The following is a 17,211-nucleotide window of genomic DNA, read 5'->3' as shown; positions in this document are numbered from 1 at the left end:
TATTCGTTATTATTACCAGTGTATTTAGAACTACACCATTATTTTTAAGCACCTTCAAAGAACCACATTGCATAGATGTAGTAACATCATTTACTTAAGCATGCTGGGTTTTTCTAGTCCTTTATAAACAAGGTGAGATTATACATCTTATTCAAAGATATATACATCAAAAAAGTTACAGATAGTTTATTTTTACTTTTTAAATAAGCAATCAAATTGCCTTCCCAAAAGTGCGATAATTTATACTCTCACCAGCAGTGGAAATGCTTTTCTAGCCAACACCTCTATTAACATTAATTTTTAAAACTGTCATTGGTTGAATGACAGTTGAATTATTTGTAAATTTTAGCTATGTACGTTAGCCTCCATCCCCTAGAAACAAAAATAACTGACCTCTAAATACATCTACTTTTTAGCCTCTATATTTAATATGTATTAAGTTGTTTAAAGAAAATTTTTCCAATTAACTAAAGAAATAATTTTAATTATACAAAGTTTAATATGTCAGCCCTAGATTAGAGTTGGACGGACGTGGTTTTAAATATCTATAGTCATTGATGTGTTAGCATTCAAAAGATCCAGAAGATGGCAGTATAATGATGTTTTCCCTAAATTTTAGAGAAAAATTTAAGCAGGAAAATCTGAAAATATAGATTCTTCCCATTTTTATTTTCTCTTTTCTTAAAATGTTGCAAGATCACTAGATGTAAGGCACTAAGGAATGTGTAGAGGAGACCTCACACTTACAGGAAAGAGAAGTCATAATGGGTGGAACGCACAGCAGACAGGGAATTTGAGGACTCTCCCTTCAAATTTCAGCCCTTTGGGCCAGGACACTCTAAACCTACACTTTCCTGTAGGTGAAATCATCTAGCAACACCCTCCCCTCAAGACTATTACGAAGACTAAATGAGATAAAATATATAAACCCGTGCAGCACTGAGAATGTAATGAGCATTTTGGTTTTAATTTTTAAAATCCTCCTCTGTTAGAGATATCTACTGAAATATGCATGGTTGAAATAATATGGCATCTTGGGGCTTCCCTGGTGGCGCAGTGGTTGAGAGTCCGCCTGCCGATGCAGGGGACTCGGGTTTGTGACCCGGTCTGGGAAGACCCCACATGCCGCGGAGTTGGCTGGGCCCGTGAGCCATGGCCGCTGAGCCTGCGCGTGCGGAGCCTGTGCTCCACAACGGGAGAGGCCACAACAGAGAGAGGCCCGCATACCGCAAAAAATAAATAAAATAAAATAAAATAAAATAAATAATATGGCATCTTAAATTTGCTTTTAAATGCTTTTTTAAAAAAGAAAAATGTTGAGATTAAAAAAAGATTGACAAGTTATTGATAAGTTTTGGAGTTGCTATGATAAGATTAAGGGGATTTGTGATACTACTCTATTTGTTTATATGTTTTAAAATTGCCATGTGTATACACCATGTGTGTATACCTCAGTCTGGCTGAGATTCAGAGACTGGGCTGCAGGGCGGCAGCAGCGGACACAGAGAGGGCAGGTAGAACGCTACTGCAGTGGTGCAGTGGGCCACGTAGGAGGTGATGGTGGCTTAGATTGGACTAGTGGGAGTGGAGATCTTAGAGAAGTGGATGGACTCAGAATGTTGTGGAGATAAAATTGACAAGACTTCTTGGTGATTTGGGATGGAGGGAGGTGGAGGGAAGACACTGCCAGAAGTCCTGGGTTTGGGCATTATTATAATTAAGGGAGTGGGCTATGGAGGAGGGTTGCAAGTTTGGGAAGGGTTGTCTTTTGCCCATGATAAGTTTGAGATTTCTATCAGGCATGCTATGGAAATGTTAAGTAAACAACTGGATGGAGTTCATAACACAGGTCAGGACTAGAAATGTAGATTGTGGGGAGCGGGTGGCGGGGGGGACTTTGCAGGCAAAGTCATGTAGATAACACTCACAGTCAGGGGACTGAGTGATGTCACCAAAGAAATGAAGAAATAGAGAGGGAACCTCAGGATAGATGTGCAGAGACTGAGCAAAGGAGAAGCCAACAGAGGATTGATCTCCCCGTCTGTATAATAGGACTGTCTTAGGGCTATTGCAAGGAGTATATAGGCTTTTTGTATGTAACACCCCTTGTGGCACATAGTAGGGCTTCAATAGCCATTATTCCTCTTTGCCCCATTCGTTTTTCACAGAGGGCCTCTCCTCCTACTTCCCTGGGGAAAGCAGAAAACAAAGGCCATCAGGTGGCAATACCATCAACTTCCAGTTTCCCCCACAATTCAAACCTACCTGCAAGTCTATCATTCACTCCCTCTTCCTTCCAGTGTCCCAAGAAGACAAATTTCCTTTTCTTTTCAAAGTTCATTTTTCCCATCTGCCAATTCTATCCCTCCTACCTCTTCTGGGACATTGTCCTACCAATTATGACATTCTGTCTTATACTTTCTATTCTTTCCCCTTTACAGATTCTTCCTCTCAGTAACTCTGTAAGCATGAGTTCATTCCATCTTTAAAAAAAAAAGTCTTCCTTATTTCTTTTAGTGATTTTTCTCTAAAAAGTGCTGCTCAATTTTCATTGTGCGTATGAGATACAAATGAACTTATTTACAAAACAGAAATAGACCCACAGGCATAGAAAACAAACTTATGGTTACCAAAGGGGAAAGGGGGAGAGGGATAAATTAGGAGTTTGGGATTAACATATACATATACTACTATATATAAAACATATAAATAACAAGGACCTAGTGCATAGCACAGGGAACTATACTCAATATTTTGTAATAACTTATAATGGAAAAGAAACTGAAAAGAATATATATATATGTATATATATATATATATATATCACTTTGCTGTACTTCAGAAACTAACACAACATTGTAAGTCAACTATATTTCAATTAAAAAAAATCAACTGACCATAAATGTAAAAAAAATTTGTTGTGCATATGAAATATCAAGGGATATTGTTAGCATGCAGATTTCGATTCATTAGGTAGAAGGGTTGCAGAGTTGAGGTTCTGCTGATGCTGATACCACTGGTCCACAGGCCACACTTCGAGTAGTGGTTCTCAACCTTGACTGTGTGTCGTTATCACCTAGAGAGCTTTAAAGAATGCTGATATCTGGGTGCCACTCCCAGAGATCTCTGTATCTTTGACACAGGCTGTGGGCTCAGCATCAGGATTTTTAAAAATCTCCCCTGATGATTCTAATATGCAGACAATATTGAGAACTCCTGCTATCCAGAGGGTAGAATTATGAGGGACTTTCTACACCATATATTTCTATATTGTTTGAACTTTTTGTCAAATATTATGTTACCTTGGACTTAAAAAAAAAAAAAAGAATTAGAAGAAGAATGAGGATGGGACTTCCCTGGCGGTCCAGTGGTTAAGACTCCACATTTCCAGTGCTTCCACTGTAGAGGACATGGGTTGGGTCCCTGGTCAGGGAACTAAGATCCCACATGCCATGCAGCACAGCCAAAAAAAATAAAGAAGAAGAAGAAGAATGAGGAGGAGAAGGAAAAGGAAGGGAGAAGAGAAGAAAAAAGGGGGGAGGGTGAGGAAGGAAAAATTTTCTTGATCCAGTAGGTACAGCACTTTCCTTTAAAATCAAATTTCTTGAAGTGTCCACTTCTTCACTTTCCATTCACATCTCAACCCTCCCCAGTCTGGCTTCTGTGCCCTTTTCTCCCTAAAGCTGTATTGACAAAAGCCACACAACGCAACGGGTCACATCTCAGTTCTTACCTTACTAATCTTTGGCCAATGTTGCAAGAGGTCCCAGGAACCTAAAGCAATATCCCAGCACACACCATATCATTAATGATTTTTTTCTTCTTTCTTGTGGGCTACAAATGAGAATAGTAAATTATGAATGATTCCTCATTGTCATTAAGCAAGGAACAGAGCTGACACCTGGCAACAGATGAAATATGCATGCATGCAAAGCTCTTGTTAAAAAAATATCTCCACATCCAAAATTAATGTCCATCCTAAAGGAACTAAAAGAGTCAAAACATTTCTCCCTTTTTGGAGCAGACTCTCAAGAATTATAGCAAAGCTTCCCTGGGTCTGCTTTCTCACAAAGGGGGAGGGGGAGAAGTAGGTGTGTCCAAGACTGCTCAGACACTGAAAGAAGAAGAAACAGTTTTCACAAATAACTTGTGCCAGTTCAGGTCCTCCAGGAAGCAGACGCTAAGATAGAATTCAAGTCCGTGAAAAGTCTGTGACACAGAAAGGGAGGAGGGCGCAGAAGTGGGGAGAGCTCATACTGCCTGCAGGTCAGACAAGGCAAGAAAGAAGGGAGTGGGGACTGGTGAGGGAGAGCATAGGACTACAGTGCAGCTCAGAAAGTTTCAGCCAGGCCAACAAGGAGCCCCAGAGCCAAGACTGCCTGGCAGGGTCCCCACACGTGGGAAGGACTGGCCCGGCTCCGGGACCCTCACCATGCTGAGTCCCTGACTCGGAAGAGCCTGCCCAGAGTGCGGTCTCTGGACCACTGCGGTGGGTCCCTACAGAGGGCTCTTGGCCGGCAACTCTGCTCACAGCAGGATCCCCAGCAGCACACTCCCAGTTTGCCCAGGACTGCACTCGCCTGGTTAGTATTGGAATAATTTTAATATGGTTTTGGCAGAATAAAGAGGCAACAGAATAATCCTTTGACAGTTCTATCTCTTCGTTTCTAAACTTTCATCTCATTCCTTATCTTAAAAACACCAAAAGTAGGTCTAGTCTAAAAGTAAGGAAATTGGCCCTAATTTGATAAGACAGTCTCTGCTGACTTCCTGAAACACCCCACCCAGAGCTTCCCCATCCAGTCCTCCTCTGTATACATCACTGATCCTCTGCCTGTCCCTTAAATTCTGCCCCTCCTCAAGCTGCGCTTGTCACTCTGTCCACACTACCTGGGCTACTGTTTTGATGGAATGATATTTGAAGTATTAACTGATGCAGTTTTCTATTAATAATATTTCCTCCTCTCTTGCATGATCCCTTCACCCATCCAATTATGGGAAGTGTGAGAGATACTAAAGACATGCGGTATTCGAATCTCTCTTTGGGTTTTATTGCTCACCTGGGGCCTAGGGGTAGGGTTGGGGGTTTACCCAGAACTGGGGATAAGGGGCAGGGGCCCTCTGGACGATATGCACGTCTCAGTATCTTCATCTATTCTCCTTTCTCTCTGCTTCTGCATCCCAGAGAAATTGATCTGGTCTGCGAGGCATAGAGAGGCAGGGCTGTCAAATCAGGACCTGAGCCAAAAAGTATAGTGCATTAATCACTAGTAAAGTTGTCTTCCATTAGTGACAGAATGATACTACATATACAGGTGACACAGGACAAAAGGAAGAAAGAATTGGGGCTTGAGCAAAAAATCAAGTCTTAGCCATGGAACAAAGAGAAAGAAGCACATTTTGAAAAATAAAAGGATGTCTTTTAGATTTAATCAGATACAAAACTTGCAGGCAAAATGAGAAGTGCTCGATACAGAAGCCTATAGGTAAAACAGCTCTAATCTTTTTTTTTTTTTTTTAATTTATTTTTGGCTGCATTGGGTCTTCATTGCTGTGCGCAGGCTTTCTCTAGCTGCGGCGAGCGGGGGCTACTCTTCGTTGCGGTGCACGGGCTTCTTATTGCGGTGGCTTCTTTTGTGGAACATGGGCTCTAGGGCGTGCGGGCTTCAGTAGCTGTGGAGCACAGGCTTAGTTGCTCTGCGGCATGTGGGATCTTCCCCAACCACGGCTCCAACCTGTGTCCCCTGCACTGGCAGGTGGATTTTTTTTTTTAACATCTTTATTGGAGTATAATTGCTTTACAATGTTGTGTTAGCTTCTGCTGTAAAACAAAGTGAATCAGCTATACCTATAGCAGACAAATTCTTAACCACTCCATCATCAGGGAAGCCCAAAACAGCTCTAATCTTAAACAGCTAAAAGTTTCTACCTCATTATCATATTACACCAGCTTTTCAGTGCCAGATTTTCCAGCAGAAGAGGAATAATGAGTTTAATAAGAATGATAATGAGGAGAAATTATCCCAGCCTGGATTTCTGGCCCAGATGAAAATATCTTTCTCTGAGCGCCGGAAAAACAGGTTTGCAGCCCAGTCTGGATCTGGGTTTTTCAGAATGTGGCCCCAGGATCTTCTGCCTCAGTGAGTTCCTGTTAAGAGGCTATTGCATAGACCTACTCCAGACCTCCTGAGTCAGAATCTCTGCAGGGAGCCCCAACAATATACAACTTTAACAACCACCCCGAGTGATTTTTACACACACTCTAATTATGAAACCTCTGCTTTAAAATTTAAGAAGATTTGCGCAAAGAGTGTGAAGAATGTTAACACCTTGGATTAAAGAGACAGTCTATTTTATAGTCCCATTATAGAGTAATAGAAAACTTTATGGCTCTTGTGCAGTCTAGGGTCAGGAGCAGGCAATACCCAGACCAGATTACAATGGCAATTTTATTATTATATATATATATATATAAGATTTTATTATTATATATATAATAATATATATTATTATATATATAATATATAATATATAATATATATAATTATATATAATATATAATATATATATTATATATAATATATAATATAATTATATATATTATATATATTATATATATTATTATATATATATATAAGATTATATATATTATAATCTTATATTATTTAAAAGAGTAGATACTCTAAAATCCTCTCTTCATTGCAGCACCATTCAAAATCTTCTCTTCAGACAGTTGAAGCTGGAAAACAGGAGAGGGCTTTAGTCGGTGGCTCTCCCCTCTGTGGGACATGGAGAGAGTAGCTGCGATAGATGACAGGGCCTCGGTCCCTGCCACCTCCTGAAAAGACTTGCAAGTGCGCTGCACCTCAAAGCGGGCAGTGATGGAAATGCTAGAACTGGTGGCAGCTCTGCGCAAAACCTCGGGGACGCGCTGCCAGAGGAGATTCGGGAGCCCCTGCTGCAAGATGCGCAGTGGACTTTTGAATCAGCTGTGCAAGAGAATGTCAACATTCATGGGCAAGCATGGCAGGAAGCTTCAGACAATTGCTTATGGATTCTGATATCAAAGTCCTTGAAAACCAGTTTGATGAAATCACAGTCCATGTAGCCACAAAACAGTAAGCAGTATCCCAGAAAGATCCTTCAATGTGTCATCAAAATCATAAAAGCAAAACAAGAAATTCTGAAGCAGTACTAACCTGTTGTACATCCATTGGACCTAAAATATGACCCTGATCCAGCCCCTCGTATGGAAAACTTGAACTGCAGAGAAGAAACAATAGCTAAGGAGATGAGTGAAGCTACGAAGTCCTTGCCTGCATTAATTGAACAAGGAGATGGATTTTTCCCAAGTTTTAAAGATGCAGCCTATTATCCGGCTCCAGAAAGTCCACCAAGAAGTCTTCTTCGGGGGCTTCCCTGGTGGCGCAGTGGTTGAGAGTCCGCCTGCCGATGCAGGGAACACGGATTCGTGCCCCGGTCCGGGAAGATCCCACATGCCGCAGAGCGGCTGGGCCCGTGAGCCATGGCCGCTGAGCCTGCGCGTCTGGAGCCTGTGCTCCACAACGGGAGAGGCCACAACAGTGAGAGGCCCGCGTACTGCAAAAAAAAAAAAAAAAAAAAAAGAAGTCTTCTTCGGGTTGTTATAGGAAACCAAATGTTAAACCTGAGAGCTTTATAGCACAAGTAAAAACCACACCAGTGGAGACTTCTGCTAGGAAAACCACTGACTTGGTACTGAGAAGGAAGGGAACTAAAGACTGCCGCCAGAGAAAATGGTATCCGTTGAGGCCAAAGAGAATCAGTCTTGATACATAAGGTCTTTCTGTTTATCTTGGGAGTTGAAATTAGGCACTATCAACATTTAGATTACAGCTTAATGCCTAGACAGGACTTCAATTAAAACAACAGATAACTAGTGATTCCTTTATACAAATATAGTAGCTCTATGCTGGGGTATGATGTAATATTGTGTTTCTTCCCTCACCTTTTCATCTATAGTCAATGAAAAGCATATATTTTTTTAAATATTTACACAAAGTCTGTCAATGGTCATTAAGAGTGCAAATTTTTACTGTCCTTAAATACCATCAACACTTGGATGCCTTATAGGTTGTTGTTTTTTTTAATAAATTTATTTATTTTTACATCTTTATTGGAGTATAATTGCTTTACAATGGTGTGTTAGTTTCTGCTTTATAACAAAGTGAATCAGTTATACATATACATATGTTCCCATATCTCCTCCCTCTTGCGTCTCCCTCCCTCCCACCCTCCCTATCCCACCCCTCTAGGTGGTCACAAAGCACCAAGCTGATCTCCCTGTGCTATGTGGCTGCTTCCCACTAGCTATCTATTTTACGTTTGGTAGTGTATACATGTCCATGCCACTCTCTCACTTCTTCGTCACAGCTTACCCTTCCCCCTCCCCATATCCTCAAGTCCATTCTCTAGTAGGTCTGTGTCTTTATTTATTTATTTTTGGCTGGGTTGGGCCTTTGTTGCTGCACGCGGGCTTTCTCTAGTTGCTGCGAGCAGGGGCTACTCTTCGTTGTGGTGCGCGGGCTTCTCAATGTGGTGACTCCGCGGCATGTGGGATCTTCCCGGACCACGCTCGAACCCGTGTCCCCTGCATTGGTAGGCGGATTCTTAACCACTGTGTCACCAGGGAAGTCCCAGCCTTACAGCTTTTTATGGAATTTCAGAAGTAACGTGTTTCATTGTGTTGTCTTTAAAAAAGAGCTGTGTAGGGACTTCCCTTTAATTAGCACTTAAAGCCACCCGTTAAATCAGATGCCTGAATCCTCAGCAGTCAGTGCCATGTTTATCCTCCCCAACACACACTTTGTTTACATGGGTCCTATATAGCAAATACTGGAAAAGGAACTATACCTTAATCACAAAAGGAGACTACAAAGAATTCCAAGACATGAGGAAATGAAAGAGGTCACCATGAATGCAGGTAAAACCTAGATGTATGAGACTAATAAGGATTTATGAGACAACTTTGTCCCTGTGGCCAGTCTTTGTGTCACATTGGAGTACATTCCAGCATTGAAACAAAGAACACACTTTTTAATGTTAAAAAAGAAACAATCTTTATTTGCTTTCTTGTTCAAAATGTAAATTGATTTAAGGTGTTTAAGAAAGGATTTTCAGGTGTTGAAAAAGATAAATCATTGGGTAGACTCTTCAATCTGCTAACAGCAAAAAAAAGTCACGTACAAATTGAATGTTCTCAACTTAGTTAAATTGTACACGTGGCTAAACAAATGGTTCTGAATTTTTGCATTTGACTTAAAACAATCAAGACTTGGGACTTCCCTGGTGGTCCAGTGGTGAAGAATCAGGGGGCAGGTTCAATCCCTGGTCAGGGAAATAGATCCCACATACCACAACTAAGAGCCTGCATGCTGCAACTAAAAGATCCCGCATGCTGCAACTAAGATCCCGCACGCGGCAGTGAAGATCCCACATGCTTCAGCTAAGACCCGGCGTAGCCAAATAAATAGATAAATATTTTTTTAAAAATCAGACTTGTGCATTATACAATAACACCCTTCCACTATATTTCATGTCCTGAATGCAGACTTCCTTTTTTTTTTTTTTTTTTGCGGTACGCGGGCCTCTCACTGCTGTGGCCTCTCCTGCCGCGGAGCACAGGCTCCGGACGCGCAGGCCCAGCGGCCATGGCTCACGGGCCCAGCCGCCCTGCGGCACGTGGGATCCTCCCGGACCGGGGCACGAACCCGCGTCCCCTGCATCGGCAGGCTGACTCTCAACCACTGTGCCACCAGGGAAGCCCCATCCCTTTTTTTTTTTAATCAATTATTTTATTTTTGGCTGCGTTGGGTCTTTGTTGCTGCGCGCAGGCTTTCTCTAGTTGCAGCGAGCACGGGCTACTTTTCGTTGCGGGGCGTGGGCTTCTCACTGCGGTGGCTTCTCTTGTTGCAGAGCATGGGCTCTAGACGCGCGGGCTTCAGTAGTTGTGGCTCACCAGCTCTAGAGCAGAGGCTTAGTAGTTGTGGCGCACAGGCTTAGTTGCTCCGCGGCATGTGGCATCTTCAGAGACCAGGGCTCGAACCCGTGTTCCCTGCATTGGCAGGAGGATTCTTAACCACTGCACCACCAGGGAAGCCCCAGACTTTCTTAAGACATCTGGAAAACCAATATTTCATCCCGTTTATACTGCCTGCCCCAACACTATGTTTGACTTTGCCACAGCAACCCTGGTACAGACGCAAAAATGTAATAGAGTACTGTCTGTAAATTCATAAACAGAAAAAATACATGAAAATGTTATTAGTGAGTTAGAGGACTATATTACTAGCTACTCTAAGTGATGAAATTACAGATTACTTTTTTTTTTTTTTTGGCCACACTGCACAGCATGTGGTACCTTAGTTCCCCAGATGGAACCCGCACACCCTGCATGGGAAGTGCGAAGTCTTAACCACTGGACCACCAGGGTTAAGGGTTACTTTTATGTTCCTTTCTTCTTTGTCTATTCCTGCATTTTCAAAACCATGTATAATGAGCTTATAGTTTTACAATAGGGAGGAAACACACAGATTTACAGGATCTCACAGCTATAGTAGGATTCTCATTCTGTTTCCATGTCTTCTCAGTTCTGAGTCCAATGACTCACCCATAATAGATGCTCGATAAATAAATATGAGAGAAGGAAGAAAGTAAACAAGAGGAAAAAAGGAAGAATGGAATGGAAAGAAGAATCTGTTGGTTACCCTCTGTTTGCCCCTCTGGATCCATTCTCCACCCTACTCTGAACCCTAAAAGGCTGACCTACATGAACAGCCTAGATGGCCTCCTTGTTCTCTGTTTTCTGGTTGGGTTTGGTCAAGGGGGCGTACTGGCAGATCAGAGGTAAGGAATAGATATTTAACAGTAAGTCTCCTACATAACGAACCTTCAAGTTGAGAACTTTCAAAGATGCGAACGTAGGACTTCCCTGGTGGCACAGTGGTTAAGAATCCGCCTGCCAATGCAGGGGACGTGGGTTTGATCCCTGGTATGGGAAGATCCCACGTGCCGAGGAGCAACTAAGCCCGTGCACCACAACTACTGAGCCCGCGAACCACAACTGCTGAAGCCCACGCACTCGTGCTGCAACTAATGAAGCCTGTGCTCCTAGAGCCCATGCTCTGCAACAAGAGAAGCCACCGCAATTAGAAGCCCGCACACTGCCTTGAAGAGTAGCCCCCGTTCGCCGCAGCTAGAGACAGTCAGAGGGCAGCAACAAAGACCCAACACAGCCAAAAAATAAATATATAAATAAATAATTTTTTTAAAAAAACAAAAAACAAAGATGCGAACGTGCATCCGGTTCCAGCAAGGCTGTGCCATCAGCGTCAGGCGTGAGTGAAATGGCAGCTCGCCCTCCGTCTCCTATTGCTGAGGATCCTTCAGCTCTACCATCTCCCACCTCCTCTCCCTCCTCCAGTCAGTAACTCTTCTTGCCTGTTCACTCGATGCCAGTTCCTTATGCCAGCTGTTGTACTGTACTACTGAACTTTTCATGGTACAGTATTATAAGATTAAAAATGTTTTATTTTTTGTGTTTGTTTCTTACGTATTATTTGTGTGAAAAGTATTATAAACCAATTACGGTACAGTACTATATAGCAGATTGTGTTTGTTGGGTACCTAGGCTAACTTTGTTGGACTTACGAACATGCTCTCAGAACAGAACTCATTCATTTGTAGGGGACTTACTGTATTCCCTGGAATACCTCCCTGTGGGTCACTGCAACCACCCAGACCCAAGACCCTTCCCACACAGCTCTTCTGATCAGGGAAAGCACTCCCCCCACCTTCCCTTGAGACCTTGGAGTAGTAATGTGCCTTGCTTTTACTAGATCCGGGGTACTGCACTCTCCTTTGTACTGTTTTTACATATTGCCTAGCCCTTTATAAATAGTCCGTTTATTAAACTCTCCTGAAATTGTATAATTTGAATGTACCATATATATATTATTAACCCCAGGCTGATACAGAATCTATTAGTGACAATAACCCAACAAGTTCTGTCCTCCAGGAACTAATCTTGAAGAAGGATATAGAGAAAAGTTTTTAAAAACAGCACTACTGGGCTTCCCTGGTGGCGCAGTGGTTGAGAATCCGCCTGCCGATGCAGGGGACACGGGTTCGTGCCCCGGTCCGGGAAGATCCCACATGCCGCGGAGAGGCTGGGCCCATGAGCCATGGCCGCTGAGCCTGCGCGTCCGGAGCCTGTGCTCCGCAACGGGAGAGGCCATGACAGTGAGAGGCCCGGGTACCACAAAAAAAAAAAAAACCAGCACTATTATTGCTCATTTCAAAAGTTTAAACAACAAAAAGGTTATTTTTGTGAGAAACTTCACTTTTACACCAAAGATTCTGTAGTTTTGAACTTAATCTTTTATTATTATGCTTTTTTGCCTGCCAGAAGACAAAAATTCATATGCATAGTCCTCTATTTCTTTCTTCACCCTTACAGTAACCTTGAGAGAGATTGAACACCTTCTAAATACTCAATATTGATTGTTTAATACATGCACAAATGAAGGATACCTATTGTCATATGGAAATGTTTAATTAAACATTTTTAAGAGATTAATTATTCCTTTTCAAAGATCATTTCTCATCTTTTTGTTAATAGGATTTTTTTGTGTGTCTTCGAAGACAACTTTTGATTTTTTTTTACCCAGAAAAGACGTGGGCCTATTTTAGTACTTAAAACTAATGTTAATTTTATAAAAGTTACAGATTCAAAAAGCAGGGCTCTTTATTCAACTTACAAATCCTATTATTTTATTTCTAAATCTAGTGAATTTTAACATCTTTCTTTAAAGTAGACTTTTAGATGTTGCAAGAATAAAATTAAGATAATATCCATGAAGTCTTTGGAGACCCTTGTAACAGAGATATTAGATAAATGTTTCATTCTACTGAGAAGCTAAAGCAATCTGCTAAAACCCCACAAAATTGTTTTTTTTTAAATTAATTAATTAATTTATTTTTTGGCTGTGTTGGGTCTTCGTTTCTGTGCGAGGGCTTTCTCTAATTGTGGCAAGCGAGGGTCACTCTTCATCGCGGTGCGCGGGCCTCTCGCTATCGCGGCCTCTCTTGTTGTGGAGCACAGGCTCCAGACGTGCAGGCTCAGTAATTGTGGCTCACGGGCCCAGTTGCTCTGCAGAATATGGGATCTTCCCAGACCAGGGCTCGAACCCGTGTCCCCTGCATTGGCAGGCAGATTCCCAACCACTGCGCCACCAGGGAAGCCCAAAATTTATTTTTTAATTGTAGAAATTTGAAAGCTATTTGGTTTCTGTTATAATTATAATACTTAAACACACAAAAATCAAATTAAAGTTAAACTTACTTGCTAAAAATAAATAAATAAATAAAGTGGTCTTTTATTAATATTTGGTGTCACTCACAAACTTGGTTAATTAAACCTCATTTAAATATTTTAAATTTAATATTCCTTCTACTTACTGCTTCTAACTAGCAGAACTTAACCAAATGTTTAGAATAATGTATCTAATAAATTAAAGTTGAGAATTATGTGAATCTTAAGTTCTCTTAAACATTTCAATGCTTTTTACAAACTGTGTAAACCTATCTTAATCTTTTCAACTTAAAAAAAATCAGAACTCTAAAATTAAAAATTCGATTATACATTTTAAGTTAGAGTCATGAGGCTAATATATCAGATCCTCTAATTAGCCAAATTATCTTAACCACTACAAACATTTAAAATATGAAACATACACAGATCATTCCCAAAGTTAAGGCAAAATAATTAATTTCATTGGTTGTTAGTTCATTATTTCTATATGTAAGGGTCAATTGAGTTTTATCATCCGAGCAATTTGGGGCTATTATCACAAGCAAGTTGATTTAAACATTCCAAACAAACAAGGTTACCTGCTTAGCAGCTGATATCAAACCAAAAATGTTTGACCAAAACACCTCTAGAGCAGCCAACATCTAGGGCAGTTTTTCTTGCAACACTGACGCAACTTGCGCCCTATTTTATGGTCACTTTGCAACTAAAGGCATCATCCCCACTCTTTTCCAAGTGAAATTGTCTTACAGCCCCCATTCCCTGGATTCAGGTTATATATTACCTAATACTCAAGGTTGTATTCAATTCGTTTATTTACTGCTTGATTCTATTCTTTACTCTTTTCGTATTTTTCCTTTTTTTTTAGGGACACAATTCTTATAGATATTTTTATGATATCCAATTAGGCTGTGCATATCTTGCTATCTGTGTCATGCTAATGATAGTACTCTTTTACCATCACTGCCACTCTTCTTCAGGTTACTATATATATGATAGGAAAGGCCTGGGCAAAGGATACATTTCATAGGTCTCCAGAGTAAGGACTTTAATGCTTCCCTACCCTCTTGGGCCCTGCTCTTGGGTCATATGCCTTAGCCTGAGAAGGACCAGTCAGAAGTGACTTGGGTTGAGTGGGTCTGGGCTGGGAAGGCCTAGATTGGGAGGATTGGGGCTGGCGTGGCTTGGGCTGAGTGGGTCTGGATGGAGAAGGTCTAGCTTGGGAGGTCTAGGGCTGAGAAGGCTTAGATTGGGAGTACTGGGACTTGGAGGGCTGGTGCTGAGTGGATTTGTCTGAACGAGTTTGGGTTGAGAAAACACAGGTTGAGAGGGTTGTGCTGGGACTGCTTCGCCTGGCACGACTTGGGCTGATTGGATTTGAACTGAGAGCTGAGCAAAAATTTGCTGTTGGACATAGGATTGAATCCCATTTGGAAAGATGGATTTGAAGGCCCACCTCGTGTCTTCAGCTTAGCTCCTTGCTGAGAGGCAGTCCTTATGGGTTTTTGTATGGCTCCTGCTGCTTGAAATGCTTGATGGTGAGGATTTTCAATATGGGATTTTGTTCTCATGAATTTTCTAATTGCCTCATTTGGCCGTGTTCCCTAGGCACAGACTTGCCTAGGCTGTGACTTCCCAACCGCTCTTGCTGTCTGTGAACCCAGGGAACGGAGGTGACCTCCCTGGGAGTCCACTTCCCCAGATCTCTCACGGGCTCCCATTTTCTGTGGTCTCTCAGACCAGGCCTGTACATGCTGACAAATGGGTCTTGGTGGTCTCCCAAAAGTTTTATCCATGTGACGTCCCTGAGCAGTTCTTGAAAATTTCATAAATCTTTCACCTGAATAAAATCTCTGAGGTTGGAATTATTGAATCCCAAAACTTTACCCGGACTATGGGCCCTTGTATTCTGAAAGGGTGAAGGATGGAAACTCTGAGACCTCTGCTCTAACCAGAACTGGGAGACCATAACCCAGGGGGCTGTCAAAGAAACACGGTTAAAATTACCTCCATTTCTCGTTGGTAAAGGACAGCAGTTTTTCAGAAGAGGCATGAATACTGGGGTGAGATGGAAATTCTGAAGATTTGGGCTGATCTCACATCTAGCCTCAGCCTCTCTTACTGACATCTAAGCGGGGCTTTCAGATGAGTTTTTTGGCTGACTGTGTCTTTGTGGTCCCTCATCTTCAGCTGTTCCAGCCAAGTTTTCAGTAGGGGAAACTTGAATCCCCTGCATGTTCTCAAAGTCGTGGTCTGTCTGTATCCCCAACTCCCTGGCCAGGGGTGCAATGTCCTCCACAGACATACATTTGAGTGAAGAGGACATCACTTCTTTCAGGGCAGTGAAGACCCTCCATGTTCCTCCCTGTCTCTCCAGCTTCCTCCTCCTCCCAAAACAGCAGCTGTGATGGCTTCAACTTCAGGATCCTCTGGGAAATCTGAGCCTCCTCATTCCCCCTGGCCCGTGGACTGAGGACAAAGTAGCATCTTTCAGTGGCAGCTTCTCCTAAAAACATTAGCAAGTCCCATTCCTTCTCACCTAGGCAGTCAATGAAAAAAAACACAGCAGAGGAAACTTCCATCAAGAAACCAAACTGTGTCCAAAAACTTTCTAGATCCCCACGAAGGTTGGCCACAGCAACAGCTTTCTGGAAAAAACTGGGGTTTTCCTTTAGACCATCACTATCAGGAAAACTCCATGTTACCTCAACCAGGCCATCAGAGATCTGCTGGGGAAGCACCAGAACAGGCAAATCCTGATGGAGAAAGAGTTTGTGTGATTTCAGGTGGGCAGGGCTGAGCAGTGTGTTGAGGTTTCTGGACTTGGAGAAGCTACAGTATCCTAGACGCACAAAAGAGATGACAGGCATCTTCATGAGAGTCAGAAATTTTCTGTATCCCCTGTAGGACTTCCTGAAGACTGCGTTGACTGCTCCTTCACAATGTCCTTAATGGCCCCCAGCATTAAAATGCTTTTGTGCTTTTCTGCATCTGGCAGTAGCAAGGAAGGGCAAACTGGCACTGATACGTGTTTGACATGACTTCACGTTGCAAAGAGCTATCTGAATACAGCACAGAGGCACAAAGGACATGAAGGGAATTAATGGTTTCTGTTTGTCTAATTTCCAAATTCTCTACTCCAGTCAAAAATTCCCCTTTGCTGGGGCTTCCCTGGTGGCGCAGTGGTTGAGAGTCCGCCTGCCGATGCAGGGGACACGGGTTCATGCCCCGGTCCGGGAAGATCCCACATGCCGTGGAGCGGCTGGGCCCGTGAGCCATGGCCGCTGAGCCTGCGCGTCCGGAGCCTGTGCTCCGCAACGGGAGAGGCCACAACAGTGACAGGCCCGCGTACCGCAAAAAAAAAAAAAAAAAAGTCCCCTTTGCTATCTTCACCCAGAACCTGTGTCTGAGGACTGAATCTCTGACTGTCATATCCAGTGCTTGAACTTTCATCAGGAAGTTCCAGGCTAAGTCACCTGGAGTCTCAGTCACCCACCTACATCCTCAGTCTAAGAAGAATTGTTTAACGAAATCTGGCAGAAGCTTTCTGTTTGTATCCGGGTTTAAACAGGACAGGACATCTTTAAACAGTTTTTGCTTTCCGTAGGAAATAAGATAGTCAGGGAATGTCGTGTTCAGCATCTAAGCTTCTTTCAATGACTTTTTAAATTAAATAAGTTATTGACATTTTCATTGGAAAAAAAAAGATGAAACAATACAAGTAAAGTTCTCTTTCATTGCTCTGTCAGTTCTATTTCCTTCTAAGAGATATGTCAATATAGTATGGTATGTTTCCTTCCCATCCTTTTTCTATGCAAGTACATAAGTATGTTTGCATATGTAGAAATACACAGTTTGGTTTA

At 42.2% G+C, this 17,211-nt stretch overlaps 1 protein-coding gene and 1 pseudogene across 2 annotated transcripts; one reads left to right on the top strand and one right to left on the bottom strand.

The window, feature by feature from the left end:
* Positions 1-1,438: 1,438 nt before the first annotated feature.
* Positions 1,439-15,480, top strand: LOC309819807 (kinetochore-associated protein NSL1 homolog; annotated as a pseudogene). Its single transcript has 3 exons — positions 1,439-1,514; positions 6,847-7,422; positions 15,455-15,480. The product of its transcript is annotated as a kinetochore-associated protein NSL1 homolog (transcript).
* Positions 15,477-16,573, bottom strand: CARD6 (caspase recruitment domain family member 6; the record flags this gene model as incomplete). The annotated part of the gene is given in 4 exon segments (XM_082650285.1): positions 15,477-15,693; positions 15,695-16,232; positions 16,235-16,351; positions 16,354-16,573. Coding segments are annotated over 4 exon segments (1,092 nt in total).
* Positions 16,574-17,211: the final 638 nt, after the last annotated feature.

Source organism: Grampus griseus (genome assembly GCF_964374135.1).
Source record: "Grampus griseus genome assembly, chromosome: 3".
Taxonomy (NCBI): Eukaryota; Metazoa; Chordata; class Mammalia; order Artiodactyla; family Delphinidae; genus Grampus; species Grampus griseus.
The sequence above is the reverse complement of the archived record's forward strand: the minus strand, read 5'-3'. Positions and strand labels throughout refer to the sequence as shown.